General features: G+C 38.1%; 1 protein-coding gene across 2 annotated transcripts in view; it reads left to right on the forward strand.

Annotated features, from left to right (window-relative positions):
• Positions 1-16,998, forward strand: part of CCDC7 (coiled-coil domain containing 7) — a 177,810-nt gene that overhangs the window by 71,545 nt on the left and 89,267 nt on the right. For both annotated transcript variants that reach the window (XR_012067091.1, XM_072955093.1), the window contains exons 15-16: positions 2,575-2,640; positions 5,156-5,377. Coding sequence is in view for 1 of the 2 variants with exons in the window: in XM_072955093.1 (XP_072811194.1) it covers positions 2,575-2,640; positions 5,156-5,377 (288 nt within the window). In the remaining variant the exon portion in view is untranslated. The remainder of the gene's footprint in view (positions 1-2,574; positions 2,641-5,155; positions 5,378-16,998) is intronic.

The following is a 16,998-nucleotide window of genomic DNA, read 5'->3' on the forward strand; positions in this document are numbered from 1 at the left end:
TGGCTGCCAGGCTCTGTGCGGGAGCTGCTGGATTAGCTCTTGAAATGCCCATGTTACTGAGCGTTCCAAGAAGGGGAGTCTCGTTTAACATCCAGTTTCAGGTTGGTTTAATGCCAGGCCCTCAGGTAGCAGCTTGTAAAATACGGAGACACATACCATGCTGTGGAGTCACAGTGGTAATTCCAGCTGGCCTCCAGCCCCCGGGGTCTGGAGATGTCCTCTGGGCGCCACTGGCGCTGGACAGAGCAGGGCTCCTGGTAAGTGCATGAAGTCCTTCCTGGGGAGTCTTGTCCAGCTGCAGTGAGGCCAGGGGAACGCAGGCACGGTTTCCCTGATTCCATTCCCTGGGAGTGTGTCCTTGGCCTCTGGAAGTGTGGGAGGTCTGAAGCCGGTCCCTCAGGTGTAGCTCCAGGCTGAGTAAATAGGCCTTTTTCAGCTGAGAGGTTTGTGTTTTGGTCAGCTATCCCTGCAGTGCCCTGAGGGTGGTGGCCTGCCAAGGACTCTCCTTCCAGCTGTTACAGTCCCATGGAGAGGAGGAGCCCAGTCCCTCCAGGGGCGTTGCTTGTGTGGGTTGAGCACCTCCCTGACTGACCAGGTGGCTGGGGAGTGTGGGAGCGGGGCTCTCTGGCTCCGGGAAGGTAGCGGGCGGGTGAGCTCGCAGAGCCATGCGGCCAGAGAGCCCCTTAGGCCAGGCTGCGCGGTGGGGGGGAGGCAGGGGGCGGTTGTCACCTGCTGGCAGATTAGGTAGGGCGCAGGGGAATGCTGTTGCCGTCTGCTCCTGCCCACCCTCGCCAGGGTCGGGCTGCTCCGGCTGCAACAGGGCGGTGGGGGTGCTGCTGGCTGGCGCACCCCCGCACCCGAGCCCTGCGGCCTGCCTGGGGCCAGGTGGGGAGGGCAGAGCGGTGCCTGCCCGTGCTTCTGCTTCCCGGGCAGCGTTCCTGCTGTCCAGCACCCCTCCAGCTAATGCTTTTAGGTTTGAAAATGACCCCCTTTCACATAGAGTCTTGGCAGTTTTCAAACTGCTGTTATTTCCTTGGGTCTCCAGGTGAGTGAGACCACAGGTGAACCATGTAACAGAGGGCCTCATTTCTATAGCATTTGGTACCCCTGGCTTTCTGAGCCAGGCATCTCAGGGTTCCTCTCTCTGGTGTAGATCCCAGGCACTGGGGGCCTGATGTGGGCACCAGTGCCTTGCTCCTCTGGGAAGAGCATCTGTCTGCTGAGGTTCCTCTCTGTTGCGTGCTGTCAGGCTGGGGTGGGGTTTTTGGCAGCAGTATTTCTCCACTTCTCCTGCCTCTCTCCATGTAGTCCTTTTTATTCTTTGTTGTGGAGTGTGTTTGGCTAGTCCTCAGGTCCTTTTCAGAGGGAACTGATCTGTATGTAGGTGAATATTTCTTGACTCCGTGGGAGGAGATAAGTTCAGGCTCTTCCTGTGCCCCATCTTTTCTCTTAAGAGGAAGTCTCATTTTCCTGTTTCTTCAGATTCTAAGATTCAAATAATTCTTAATTGCATCTTGGATATCAGGAATATCATCTTGTTGAAACTCTGGATTCTGCTTTATTCTTCTTACGATTGGTACTATTTTTGTTTGTTTTCTTTTAATATATTATTAACATGATTGGGTGCAAAATGAAAATTCTGTATTTAGGCAGCAGCTCAAATTGCATTTCAGTTCTAGCTCTTGCTAGGTGGCTTAGCATCTTCCCCGTGTGTATGTGGGCAAGGGGTCGGGAGGTTTGTGGGAATGGTTTGGGGCTTCCTCTCTGTGGATCCTTTCTTTGTGTGACTTCCCCTGAACCTTCCCAATGCTTGTGATCGCCTTGAATTCTGTCCGCTGGTTTTAAAGTTCTGAAAACTCAGTTTTTTTTAAAAAATCAGCTATTATGTACCCTGCCTGGGTCGGACAGGGCTTTCCCTCAGACTAGAAGCCGGGAATCTCTAAGACTCTTACGTAGGACTGCCTCCTCTTCCAAGAGTCGCCTTCGCTCAGGAATCTGCCTTCTCTTGGTCGCTTTCTAGTGTTGATATTTGTATTTTGTTTAGAGTTTTTGGTGGTTACGTGTGGCAGGGTTTGTCCAGTAGGGACTTACTCTCCTATACAAGAATCAGAACTAGGGACTTGAGATACGGTTTCTCAAACTGTTGTCCATCTGGATGGAGAATCCTTGAGACTTTCCATGTATAATAGAATCTACTCATTCTCGCAAAATCAGAACTGTGTTTCTTTTAAGGACTCTCTTTTATGAACTCTCTTCTTTTATGTTAAGAGAAGAATTGCTTCTTAAAATTTGAGATGTTTGTATTTAAATATTTTAGGCCTTGAGAAAAGGAGAAATGAAATGTTTACTTTATGATAGTTACAATTTCCCACATTCAAGGTCAGCTTTCCTCTGGAAAAGCAATAAAAAGCTATAGCTACAGAAGGTGTCCAGCATTGTGCCTGAGAAGTGTGCAGTAAGTGTGTGTGCTCAAATGATCATCTTGGCTTTCTGTGGGTTTTAGAAAGGTGACAGTTATGATAGTAGTAAAGCAAGATACCAAATAAATACGTTTCCCCTCATATTATATCCTAGAAAGCAACACTTGCTCTGGAAATTGAGAACAAAGTCCTCCGGGAACAACTGCAACTAGCTTTACAGGTAAAAGATATCATGTTCCTTTAAAATTGTTAACAAGTGAAGAAAATATCTATAAAGAACTTTTAAAATGAATTTTGACCTTGTAAACTAACAGGTCTCCATTGTGTTATTTTAACAGGTTTAAAGTGTACTCATTTTGTGCAATAGAAATATATTACTAAAATTTAATATTTATTCTTCCCAAAACAGCTGAAAGTAATGTTATCTTGCTTATTAATCAAACTAAAGAATTCTATTTCAAACTGAGACAATATTCTATGTAAAAGTAGAATACTGCAGCCTTTCCAGTTAAACTTGGTTAAACTAGGATGTTGGTTCTTATGGCTTTTTTTCAAATTCTTACTAAATAATAAAACAAGAAATGAAAGAAGCTACATTTTCTTATGTGGATAGGTGAAAGTAAAATGATTTGTGTATTATATAATTTTTCTTCTGAGAAATGTAAGGTAACACATGAGTTTATTAGTGACATAGTTCAAGAAATTAGCTGGGGACAGAAGCAATATGAAAAAGCAATAGGCTTTCTTTTACAGAAACAATTTAGAAACCATAATAGAAAAAATTCTATTTGTAATATTAGTATATCATATTTAACAAAAACACACAGTTTTATATGAAGAAAAATATTATGAGGATTATAGATAAACAGTGAAGAAACAGACATTTATACTTTTGGTTTTGAAGTCTCAATATTAAGAATATTTCAATTTTCCATTTTCTTCAAATTGACAAACGTAAAGCAATTTATTTCTAGATATAAGAGGGACTGTTTCTGAGCTTTACCAAATTGTTATAGGATATATTGAGATAAGAAACTGGTGATTTTCCAAACAACAGTTAGGGAGGATTTGTTCATCCAAAAACCAATGTAAAATATAAAAATACAATAAGTAAAGCAGTGTGACTCTGGATTTGGTACTGAATGGAGTCCAGAAACAGATTCAAATGAATATAATAACTTAGTATTTTACAGTTAGTTATTAAAATTTGTTCATAGAAGGATAAAATAATCACAAAAATAAAGTACTATGAAAAGATTGTTGAGTTCTAGTTCTTGTAGAACATATCATGTAGTGCACTACAGTGAGCTGCAGATTGGTTTAAGGTCCAGAAGTAATAAATGAACTATCAAGATATTGGAAGAAACACTGGGTAACAACTGTGTGGTCTTGGCTACAGCAGTGCTTTCTAAGCATTATTCCAGAAAAGAATATGTTAATGTATTTAGCTGTATATAAATGTAAAACTTTTTATGGTTAAAAAACTCATGAGATACAAAGATAAATGGAAATTTTTACAAAATGTCTCATATAAAGATCTCTTACAGTCTACAGGAGATATGGGTAGCCTTCCTTGTAAATAGACAAAGGACACAAATAGGCAGGTCACAGTCGAGGAACACCAGGAAGACGCATGCAAGTATATTCCGCCTTACTAGTTACCAAATAATCACAACTTAAAATAACAGAGGGATAGATTTTTTTTACTTACCATTTTGGTAGAAATTTAAGGAACAGAAATATCTAATATTTTCAGATTTATGCTGAAATCAGCAGTCTTTCACATGCTTCTGAGTATGAATTAATAACTTTTCTCAAAGAAAATTATATAGCAAAAGTCCTAGAAAGACAGTCTTTCAGTGAACCATTCCACTTCTAAAAAATTTATTGTAAAGAAGAAAAAAGTGTACAGACATTATGTACAAGTATGTAGAATATAAAATTTTAATAGCAAAGTTTAAAAAATTAGCAGTATGTCCATTGATAAGAAATTCGCTAAATAAAGGTATGATACTAAAATGTATTAGCTCTTCTGATTGGGGTGTATATTTATCATCATGGAAACGTATCTGTGACATTATTTAATGAAAAGAGCATATTATGCTAGTATGTATAGTGTGATCCAATCTAGACAACAATTTAAAACTATATATGTACATATATGCATTAGCTATATTTAGAAATAATTAAATAAAAAGAATATACATCAAGGAGTCAGCAGTGAGTTTTCTGTTTGTGGTGAGATTGTGAACTCTTCTGTTGATCTGTATGTTCTTTCATACAAATAACTTGTTAATTTTGTATAACTAAACATTAAAAGTGACATTTTAAAGAAAAATTCCAGTGTAGAAGAAATTATTTTTCATGTTTTATTATTTGACATAGATCTTAATTATGCTGGGTACATTCTATCACCTTTTATAATGTATGCATTTTATTAACTTTTATTGTGCCTGTGTAATAGTTAAAACCTTAAAAAAAATAATGGCAGAGAGAACCTCTTCAGTATAAAAACAGCCCTTTAAGTGAAAGAGATTTTTTATAGGTTTAAATTTTGATGGATCTGCTAAACTATGGATTATACCAGTGGTTTAACTTAGCTTACTCCAACTCTGTAAAAATAAAATTGAGAAGTAGGGTGAGTATGAATGTATGAAGATTCCTGAAAATTGTAATATTGGCAGGAAACTGTCACAGAAATAATGGTTAATAAACGGTTAATTTTTTTAAATCAGGAATCTGAAAGAGCTAAACATCAACTTGACTATTTCCTAAATAAAGAAAAGGAGTTACTTAAAAGTGAGGGGAAGACCAAGACAGCAACAGAAATGGGTACTGGTAAAATAAAAGTTGAACGTGAAGATTCAAAATATACACCATTGGAGAAAGAAGTGGGAAAAGCACTAGTGGCAGATTCAGGTGGACAAAAAACAAATGATAAAGTAGAACATCTGCAGGTAAGAAAATAACCAAAATAGAAGCATTAATATGTGCTGGAAGGAGTTTATCTTTTATATTAATTTTTATGTTATTTGTATATTATTTTAAAAAATTCTCTGGGTTTTTTTTTGCTTGGAATTTTGCCTTTTGCCTTCTGGATGTATCAGTTCATTATTGTCTTGAGTATAAATCTGTAAATCAAATACATACTGATTTTTGTAGTTTTTTTCATACAAATATTTGCATCTTATTTTCAGGACAGTTGATCCAATATAGAATTGTCATTGATAAAATAATGTTTTATTTTAAAACATTTATTTATCTGTTTTGATTGCTGTAGCTTTGAAACATTGTTTGAAATCAGAGAGCATGATGCCTCCAGCTTTGTTCTTCTTTCTCAAGATTGCTTTTACTATTCAGGGTCTTTTGCAGTTCCACACAAATTTCAGATTGTTTCTTCTGTTTCTGTGAAAAATGCCACTAGAAATATGATAGGGATTGCATTGAATCTATAGACTGCTTTGGATAGGATGGACATTTAGCATCGTTAATTCTCCCAGTCAGCAAGCATGGGACCCCTTTCCGTTTGTTTGTGTTGTCTCCCATCAGTGTCGCGCAGGTTCCAGATGCAGGGCTTTCGCCTCCTTGTTTATGTTTATTCCTAGAAATTGTAGTCTTTTTGTTGGAATTGTAAATGGAATTGTTTTCTTAATTTCTCTTCTGAATGGTTAACTTTTAGTGTATAGAAATACAGTAGATCTCTGTTTGTCAATTCTGTATCCTGTAACTTTGTTTATTAGTTCTAACAGATTTTTGGTGGGGTCTTTAGGGTTTTCTATATCATGTCATCTGCCAGTAGTGACAGATTTGTTTCCTCCTTTCCAACTTAGGTGCCTAATTTTATTTCTTTTCTTGCCTAATTGCTCTGGCTAGGACTTATAATAATATGTTGGTAAAAGTGGCAAGAGGGGACATCCTTTTCTTGTTCCTGATCTTAGAGGAATTGCTTTTAGCTTTTCACCGCTGAATGATGTAATCTGTGTGTTTGTCATACATGGCTTTTTTTATGTTGACTACATTCCCTCTGTACCCGCTTTGTTGAGAGCTGTTTTTTTTTATTATTATGAATGAATGTTGAATTTTATGAAATGTTTTTTTGCAGCTATTGAGATGATTATACAATATTTATTCTTTATTTTGTTAATGTGGTATATTACATTGATTGATTGTGGCTATTGAACCATTTCTGCATCCTTTTTAGAAATTCCGCTTGATCATGATGTCTGATCTTTTTAATATATTGTTGAATTGGTTTGCTCGTATTTTGCTGAGAATTTTACATCTATGTTAATCAGGAATATCTGTCTGTAATTTTATTTTCTTGTAGTGTCCTTGTCTGGTTTAGGTATCAAGGTAATGCTGGCTTTGTAAAATAAATTAAGTATTCTCTTCTGTTCTACTTTTTGGAAGAGTTTGAGAAGGATTGATATTAATTCTTCTGTGAATATTTGGTGAAATTCTCCGCTAAAGTGTCCTGGTTCTGGACTTTCTTGTTCATAGGGAGTTTTAAAAATTACTGACTCAATATTATTAATAGCTGTAGTCTGTCAGTTCAGATATTGTTTTTCATGATTCAGTCTTAGAAGGTCGTATGTTGTAGAAATTTGTTTATTTATTCTAGATTGTCCATCCTGTTGGCATATAATTGTCATAGTCCTCTTTTCTGATCCTTTATATCTCTGTGATACCAGTTACAACATTTCCTTTTTTCCCCTGATTTTATTTTTATGAACTTTATTTTTTTTCTTTGTGAATCTAGCTAATTGTTAATTTTGTTTCTCTTTTAAAGAACTAGCTCTTGGTTTCATTGATTTTGTTGTTGTTGTCTCTTTAGTCTCCATTTCATTTATTTCTGCTATGATCTTTGTTCCTTTCTACTACTAAACTTGGACTTTTTGGTTATTTTTCTAGTTCCTTTAGATATACATTTATAGTATTTGAGATTTTTCTTCTTTGTGAGGTAGGCATTTATTACTATGAATGAAAGTTCCTCATTAATTTCACTGCATCCCATGTTTCAGCATGTTGTATATTCATTTTCATTTGTCTTAAGGTATTTTTTGATTTTGGTTTTGATTTTTGTTGGAATATTGGTTTTTAAGTAGCATGTGGTTTAATCTTCACATATTTGTAAAATTTCCAGTTTTCTTCTTGTAATTGATTTGTAGTCATACTGTTGTGGTTGGAAAAGATGCTTAGTAAGATTTTAATGATTTTAATCTACCTAAATTTGTTTAAACTTGTTTTGTTGCCTAGCATATAATCTATCCTGGAGAATGTTCTGTGTGCACTTGGGAAGAATTTGTGTCCTGTTTCTTTTGGATGGAATGTTCTGTGTATATCTCTTCAGTTCATCTGGCTTAACATATCATTTAAAGACAAATGCCTTCTTACTGATTTTTAGTCTGGATGGTCTATCTATTGATGTAAGTGGAGTATGAAAGACGGCTACTATTACTGTATTGCTTTATATTTCTCCCTTTAGGTCTGTTAATAGTTGCTTTGTATATTTATTGCTCCTATATCGGGTGCATAGTGTTATATCCTCTTGTTGGAATGACCCCTTTACCATTATGTAATGCCCTTCTTTGTCTCTTATTACAGTGTCAGTTTCAAATTTTATGTGTCTCATCAAAGTATAGCTACTCTAGCTTTCATTTGGTTTCTACTTGCATGGAATGTCTTTTGCATCCCTTCATCTTCGGTGTGTGAGTGTCTTTAGGTTTGAAGTGAGTCTCTTGTAGGCAGCTTATAGATGGTGGTTTTTTTAATCCATTCAGCCACTCTTGTTTTTTTGATTGGAGAATTTAATTTATTTATATTTAAAGTGATTATTGATAACAGTCTACTTTAAGTTGATAACAACTTCAGTGTAAACATATTGTAAAGCTCTACATTTTTACTCTCCCTCATATTTCATGTTTTTGACGTCACATTTTACATCTTTTTATCTTGTGTATCCCTTAACTAATGATTGTGGTTGTGATTATTTTTTATTTTACCTTTGATTTCTAACCTTTACACAGCTTTATAAGGGACTCATCCTCTACCTTTACTGTATATTAACCTTTACCAGTGAGATTTACACTTTCACATATTTTCTTGTTACTTTTCTTTTCCGTTTAAAGAAATCGCTTAACATTTCTTGTACGTCTTGTTTAGTGGCAGTGAACTCCTTTAGCTTTTGCTTGTCTGGAAAACTCTATCTCTCCTTTAATTCTGAATGAAAACTTTGCCTTTAGAGTATTAGGTGGAAATTTTTTTCTTTCGGCACTCTAAGTATATTCTTCCACTCTATTCTGGCCTGTAACATTTCTGCTGAAAATCTTTTATTGAGAGTCCTTTGTACTTAACAGGTTGTTTTTCTCTTGCTGCTTTTAAGATTCTCTCCTCAACTTTAACTTTTGACATTTTAATTATAACATGTCCTTGTGTGGGTCTCTTTGAGTTCACTTTATTTTGAATTCTCTGGACTTCTAGATGTGTGTGTGTGTCTGTATACATACATACATACATACATATATATATTTTTATTGAAGTGTAGTCAGTTTCTGATGTACAGCAAAAAGCTTCAGTCATACATGAACATACACATATTTGTTTTCATATTCTTTTTCACCATAAGTTAGACTTCCTGGGTCTAGATGTCTGTTCCTTTTCCCAGGCTAGGGAAGTTTTTATCCATTATTTCTTCACATAAGTTTTCTACTTTTTCTCTCTCCTCCTTCTGGGACTCCTTTAATGTGAATGTTCGTCTACTTGATACTGTCCTGTTAGTCCCTTAAGCTAGCTTCACGTTTTAAAAAATTTGTTTTCTTTTTGCTGCTCTGATTGGGTGAGTTCCTCTGCCCTGTCTGAGGTCACTTATCCTCTTGGCTGCTTTATCTAGTGTGCTCTTGAGCCCCTCTAGTGAATTTTTCAGTTAAGTTATTGTATTCTTCAGCTCTGTGACATCTGTTTGTAGGTTTCTTACATTTTCTGTGTCTTTGTTGAAGTTCTTACTGTGTTCATCCATTTTTTCTCCAGAGTTTGGTGAACATTATTATAACCTGTACTTTGAACCCTTTGTCAGGTATTATCTCTGTTTCCTTAATTTTTTTCTTTTTTTTTTTCCTTTCCTCATTTTTAAAAAATTGAAGTAGAGTTGGTTTACAGTGTTGTATTTGTTTCTGGTATTCAGCATAGTGATGTGTATACACATTCTTTTTCATTTTCTTTTTCATTAAAGATTACTCCAAGCCATTGAATAGCACAGGGAACTATATACGGTAGGACCTTGTTGTTTACCTACTCTGTACGTAATAGTTTGTATCTGCTAATCCTAAACTCCCACTTTATCCCTCCCTCCCACCTTTTCCCTCTGGTAACCATAAGTTTATTTTCTAAGTCTGTGAGTCTCTGTTTTGTAAGTTGGTTTGTGTCATTTTTTTTTAGATTCCACATATAATTGATATTTTACGATAATCTGTCTTTTTCTGACTGACTGACTTCACTTAGTATGATAATCTCTAGGTCCATCTATGTTACTGCAAATGACATTATTTTATTCCTTTCTGTGGCTGAATAGTATTATATTGTAATACTATTGTGTGTATATATATATATACACAACGCATTTTCTTTATGCATTCATCTATGGATAGACATTTAGGCTTCTTCCATGTCTTAACTGTTGTAACTAGTGCTGCTGTGGACACTGGGATGCATGTATCTTTTCAAATTAGAGTTTTCGCTGGATATATGCCCAAGGGTGGGATTGCTGGATCATACGGTAACTCTTATTTTCCATTTTTTAAGGCACCTCCTCACTGTTCTCCACAGTGACTGCATCAATTTGCATTCCCATCAACATTGTAGGAGAGTTCTTTTCTCTCCACACCCTCTCCAGCATTTAATGCTTGTAGACTGTTTGATGGTGGTCATTCTGACTGGTGTGATGTAATACCTCACTGTAGTTTTGACTTGCATTTTGTGAGTAATTAATGATGTCAAGCATTGTTTCATGTCTGTTGGCCATCTGTTTGACATCTTCGGAGTAATGTCTGTTGAGATCTTCTGCCCATTTTTTGATTGGTGGTGGTTTTTTTTTTTTTTTGATACTGAGCTGTGTGAGCTGCTTGTATATTTTGGAAATTAGTCTCTTGTCAGTCGCATCATTTGCAAATATTTTCTCCCATTCTGTAGTTTGTTTCTTCATTTTGTTTAAGGTTTCCTTTGATATGCAAAAATTTTAAGTTTTATTAGGTCCCATTTTTTTTTATTCTTGTTTTTTTTTCTATTACTCTAGGAGACAGATCCAAAAAAATATTTGTGCAATTTATGTCAGTGTTCTTCCTTTTTTTCCTCTAGGAGTTTTATGGTATCTGGTCTTATATTTATGTCTTTAATCCATTTTGAGTTTATTTTTGTATGTGTTGTTAGAGAATGTTCTAATTTCATTCTTTTATATGTAGCTGTCATTTTCTGAGTGCCACTTATTGAAGAGACTGTCTTTTCTCTATTGTATACTCATGCCTTTTCTTGTCAGAGATTAATTGACTATACATGTGTGGGTTTGTTTCTGAGCTTTCTATCCTGTTGCATTGATCTATGTGTCTGTTTTTGTGCCAGTACCATACTGTTTTGATTACTGTAGCTTTGTAATATAGCCTGAAGTCAGGGAGCATGATTCCTCCAGCTCTGTTGTTCTTTCTCAAGATTATTTTGGCTGTTGGGGGTCTTTTGTGTTTCCGTACAAATTTTAACATTTTTTGTTCCAGTTCTGTGAAAAATGGCATTGGTAACTTGATAGGGATTGCATTGAATTCATGGATTGCCTTGGGTAGCATGGTCGTTTTAACAATGTTGATTCTTCCAATCCAAGAACACAGTATATCTTTCCAACTTTTGTGTCATCTTCAGTTTTTTCAGAGTTTTTTCGGTCTTTTGCTTCCTTACGTAGGTTTTTTTCCTAGATATTTTATTCTTTTTGATGTGATGGTAAATGGGGGTGCTCCCTTAATTTCACTTTCTGATCTTTCCTTGTTAGTATTTAGAAATGCAACAGATTTCTGTGTACTAATTTTGTATCCTGCAATCTTACCAAATTCATTGATGAGCTCTAGTAGTTTTCTGATAGCATATTGAGGATTTTCTGTGTATGGTATCATGTCATCTGCAAACAGTGGCAGTTTTACTTCTTTTTCAATTTAGATTCCTTTTATTTGTTCTCTTTCTCTTATTGCTGTGGATTGGACTTCCAAACTTCTATTGAATAAAAGTGGCAAGAGACGCATCCTTGTCTTGTTTCTGGTCTTAGAGAAAATGCTTTCAGTTTTTCACCATTGAGAATAATGTTAGCTGTGGGTTTGTCATATCGGCCCTTTATTATGTTGAAGTATACTCTCTCTATCCCCACTTTCTGGAGTGTTTTTATTATAAATGGGTGCTGAATTTTGTCAAAAGCTTTTTCTGCATTTATTGAGATAATCATCTGACTTTTATTCTTCATTTGTTAATGTGGTGTATCACACTGATTGATTTATGGATATTGAAAAATCTTTGCAGCCCTTGAATAAATCCCACTTGATCGTGGTGGATGATCCTTTTAATGTATTGTTGGAGTTGGTTTGCTAGGATTTTGTTGAGGATTTTTGCATCTATGTTCATCAATGATACTGGCCTGTGATTTTCTTTTGTGTGTATTATCTCTGGCTTTGGTATTAGGCTGATGGTGGCTTCATAGAATGAGTTTGGAAGTGTTCCTTCCTCTGAAATTTTTTGGAATAGTTTCAGAAGGTTAGGTGTTAGCTCTCCTCAAAATGTTTGGTAGAATTTGCCTGTGAAGCCATCCAGCCTCGGATTTTTGTTTCTTGGGACTTTTAAAATTACTAATTTGATTTCAGTGCTGGTAAATGGTCTACTCATATTTTCTGTGTCTTCCTGGTTCAATCTTGGTAAATTGTACGTTTCTAAGAGATTGTCCAGTTTTTCTGGATTGTCCTTTGTGTTGGTGTGTAGTTGCTCATAGTAGCCTTATTATGATCCCTTGTAGTTCTGTAGTGTTGGTTTTAACTTTTTCATTTCTGATTTTATTAATTTGGGCCCTCTCCCTTTTTTTTCTTGATGAGTCTGGCTAAAGGTTTATTAATTTTGTGTATCTTTTCAAAGAACCAGATTTTAGTTTCATTGATCTTAACTATTGTTTTTATTCTTTATTCCACTTATTCCTGCTTTAATTTTTATGATTTCTTCTATTAATTTTGGGTTTTGTTCATTTTTCTAGTTGCTTTAGGTGTAAGGTTAGGTTGTTCATTTCAGATTGTTCTTGTTTTCTGAGGTAAGCTTATATCGCTGTAAAATTCCTTCTTAAGATTGCTTTTGCTGTGTCCCAGAGGTTTTGGATCATTGTGTTTTCATTTTCATTTGTCTCTAAGTATTTTTTGATTTCCTTTTTAATTTCTTCAGTGATCCACTGATTGTTTAGTAGCGTTTTGTTTAGCCTGCACATGTTTGTGGTTTTTGCAATTTTTTTCTTGTAGTTGATTTCTAATCTCATAATGTTTTGGTTGGAAAAGATACTTGATATGATTTCAATTTTTAAAAATTTACCAAGGCTTGTTTTGTGGGCCAGCATGTGATCTGTTCTGGAGAATATTCCATGTGCACTTGAGAAGAATGATTATTCTGCAAACAATCAGTCCTTGATCATGTAACATCCTGTGCTTATTGCAGGAGCCTGGGAACCTGGAGCCTGGGAACCTAAATAGCTTAAGATTATTAGCATTGTTATAATTTAGGTGGTATGTGAGGCATCATGCATGTCCTATATAAACCCTTTTACAAAAATCAATAAAGAGAGTAGCCATCAGCTCTCTCCACATATGGTGTGTTTGTGTACATGATATCGTGACACCAACACTGACTTTCAGCCTGTATTGTGTCTCCAGCTCTTAAGTGGGTCTCTTGTAGACAGCATATATATGGATCTTGTTTTTGTATCCATTCAGGCAGTCTGTCTTTTGGTTGGAGCATTTAATCCATTTGTGTTTAAGGTAATTACTGATAGTTAATGTTCTTATTGCCATTTTGTTAATTTTTGGATTTTTCTGTAGATCTTCCCCCACCTCCCTTTTTTTGTTCTCTTGTGATTTGATGAGCATAGAGTTACATTTGGATTTCTCTTTTTTGTGTGTCTATCTACTATAGATTTTTAGTGGTTACTATGAGGTTTTGGTATAGAAGTCTACATTTATACATGATTGTTTTAAATTGCTGATCTCTTAATTTCACTTGTATTTTAGATACCCTGTGTTCATACCCTCCTCCTCTCATGATTACTGGTTTTTATATCATATTTTACATCTAATTGTTTTGTGTATCTCTTAACTGCTTATTGTGGATACAGATGATGTCACTACTTCCCTCTTCTAACTTCCCGGTTAGTTTGTATGTAGATGATTTCCTGCCTTTACTGTATGTTTGTTGGTGAGCATCCCCATTTTGTCATTTTCCTGTTTCTAGCTGTGGCCTTCTTTCTTCTGCCTAGAGAAATTCCCTCAACATTTGTGGTAAAGCTGGTTTATTGGTGCTGAATCCTTTTGGCTTTCGCCTGTCTGTGAAGCTTGTGATTTCTGCATCAAATCCGCATGAAAGCCTTGCTGGGTAGAATGTTCTCGGTTGTAGATTCCCCCTTTCATCTCTTCAGATATATCACGCCACTCCTTTCTGGCCTGCGCAGTTTCTGGTGAAAAATCAGCTGGTGACCTTATGGGAGCTCCCGTGTGTGTCATTTGTTGCCTTTCTCTTGTTCCTGTAACATTTTCTTCATAACTTTAATTTCTGTCAGTTTGACTACTCTGTGCCTTGGTGTGCTCCTCTTTGGGTTGATCCTGTGTGGAATCTCTGCACTTCCTGGACTTGGGTGACTGTTTCCTCTCCCAAGTTAGGGAAGTTTTCAGCTATTGTCTGCTCAAATATTTTCACAGGTCTTTTCTCTCTCTCTTCACTTCCTGGGACTCTATAATGTGAATATTACTGTGTTTCATGTTGTCCCAGAGGTCTCTTACACTATCCTTGTTTCTTTTCTTTTCTTTCTCTTTTTTTTTTCCTGTTCTGCAGTAGTGATTTCCAGTACTCTGTCTTGTAGCTCACTGATCCGTTCTTCTGCCTCATTTAGTCTATTCTTGGTTTCTTCTAGTGTGTTATTCATTTCAGTGATTTTATTCTTCAATTCTGCTTGGTTATTCCTTTTATTTTCTAACTCTTTGCTAAAAACTTCCAACTTCTCTCTTTGTGCATCTGTTCTCTTCCTGAGTTCTCTAATCATCATCATGATCATTAGTTTGAATTCTTTCTCAGGTGCATTGACTTTCTCCTCATTACTTATTTCTTCTTCTGGGATTTCATCTTGTATGTTTGCCTGGAACATACTCTTCTGCTGCCTCATTTTGTCTAAATTTCTAGTTGCATTTTTATGTACATTAGTTATGTTTCTCAACCTTGGAGAAGAGGCCCTCTGTAGGCAATGTCCTGTGTGTCACAGCAGTGCACTCCCCTCTCGTCACCCAGGAGCCAGGGGCCAGTTGGTCCCAGGATTGAGTAGGCCTGCATTTGTGGAGTTGTTCCACAGGCTGTGGGATCATTGTCCTCTTCCTTCTGGTGTCTGCCCCTTTTGGGTGAAGCTGGACTAGACACTTGTGGAAGATTCCTGGCTGGAGGGGTCAGTGCCTGATATTGATGGATGGAGCTAGGTGCTGGCCCTCTGGTGGGCAGGGCCATGTACAGGGCCGTGTCTGGCGGCAGCTGTGGGCTCAGGAAGTCTTTTGGCAGCATGTCTGCTGACGAGTGGGGCTGTGTTCCCATCTAGTTTGTTGTTTGGCCTGAAGTGTCCCAGCTCTTAGGCCTACAGGTTGTTGTGTGAGGCCAGGTCTTGGTGCCAATGACCCAAGCAAATTGTCAGCCTCCAGGAAATCTCATGGAGATGAACACTCCCCAGATGTCCACCGCCAGCTTTTGTGTCCCCAGGGTGAGCTGCAGCCAAGCCCAGGCTCCTGTGAAATCGCTGCTTCTGCCCTTGGCCCTGTTGCTTGTGAGACTGTGTGTGTGCTCTGTAACACCAGAGTCTCCTTTTCCCCCAGTCCTGCGGGGCTCCTGCTGCCAAACCCCGCTGGCCTTCAAAGCTAGATGCTCTGGAGGCTTGACTTCCGCTGCCAGATCCCCGGGCTGGGGAGCCATGTGGGGCTCAGAACTCTCCCTCCTGTGTGTGAGCCTCTGTGATGCAATTCTTGTCCAGCTTGTGGGGGTAGCTCGCCCGGGGGGATGTGACGGTGCCCCTCCTGCTGTCCCGCTCCGGTTCCCTCTCTGTGTCTCCAGCTGAAGATCTTTCTCAGTGGGTTCCAGGCTTTTTTTTTTTCAGTCAGTGGTTATGAAGCAGTCAGTGTGGTTTTGCTGTGTTCATGAGAGGTGGTGAGCTCAAGGGCTGCCTGTTCTGCCACCCGGACAAGATCTCTGTGACATTCTTTCCTCTTTTAATTGACGTGTAATTGAGCGCCCATATTATATTAGTTTCAGGTGTACAACATGGTGATTCAATTTTTTTATAGGTCAGAGTCCATTTAAAGTTACTACAAGCCAGTGGTTGTGTTTCCCTGTGCGGTGCAGTATACCCTTGTTGCTCACTCATTCTATACATTGTAGTTTGTATCTCTTCTTATTTTTTTCCCTGAGATTTTATCTTGATCTTTCACTTGGAACATATTCCCCTCTATCTTCGTTTTACTTGACTCTGTTGTTGTCTGTGCATTAGATGAAACAGTCTCCTCTCCCAGTCTCAAAGGGTTGGTCTCGTGTTGGGTGACCTTGTTTTTCAACCCTGTCTTCGTTCTGTGTTGTCTCTCAAAGCTGATTTTAGTTGTAATATCTGCTAGTAGTTTAGGGTGTTCCAACACCAGTCAGTGTCTCAGAGGGAGGATCTCATTCAGTTTCCAGACTTAGGCTCATTTGAAGTGAGACCCTCTGCCTAACAGCTGTTAAAGAATGCACATGCACACAGTTGTAAGCGACTGAGTGTGTGAGGCCTGCCGGCCCCCGGCCTGGCACAGTGGAGGTGGCCCCAGGACAGCACACAAGAGATGGGGTTCCAGACAAGTGTGCAAGCTCCATTTTGGGAGATACCTGTGAGCTGTAGCATGGCCGAGGGTGGGTGCAAGGTTGGCATCCTAGTCTCTGTGCCATGATCGCTGCTCTGTAACCCAGGCGAGTGCCAAGGCTGAGGCCTGCACCGAAGGCCAGTGTTCCCTGGTCTAGCAGGTGGGGCCCTTTTGCAGAGAGGCTGTGGGTGTGTTTCAGCTGCTGGCTACACAGTGCCCTGGGGCTGGTAGCCTGCCGAGAACTGTCTCTCCGATTGTCCATCTGGTGGGACCCGAGGACACAAGCCCCCCTGGTTATCAGAGTCAGGTGGTCAGGGGGTACCCTGGACGATGGCTTAAAACACTAGGGTGCCAGACACATAGGAGAGCTTCCCTCTGAGATACGCTAGCGTCTGGAGCCTGGCAAAGGGAGAGCATGAAGACGGTGCCTGCTCTGTGACGTCTCAGGA

The sequence above is a fragment of the Vicugna pacos genome, chromosome 35 (assembly GCF_048564905.1).
Source record: "Vicugna pacos chromosome 35, VicPac4, whole genome shotgun sequence".
Classification (NCBI taxonomy): domain Eukaryota; kingdom Metazoa; phylum Chordata; class Mammalia; order Artiodactyla; family Camelidae; genus Vicugna; species Vicugna pacos.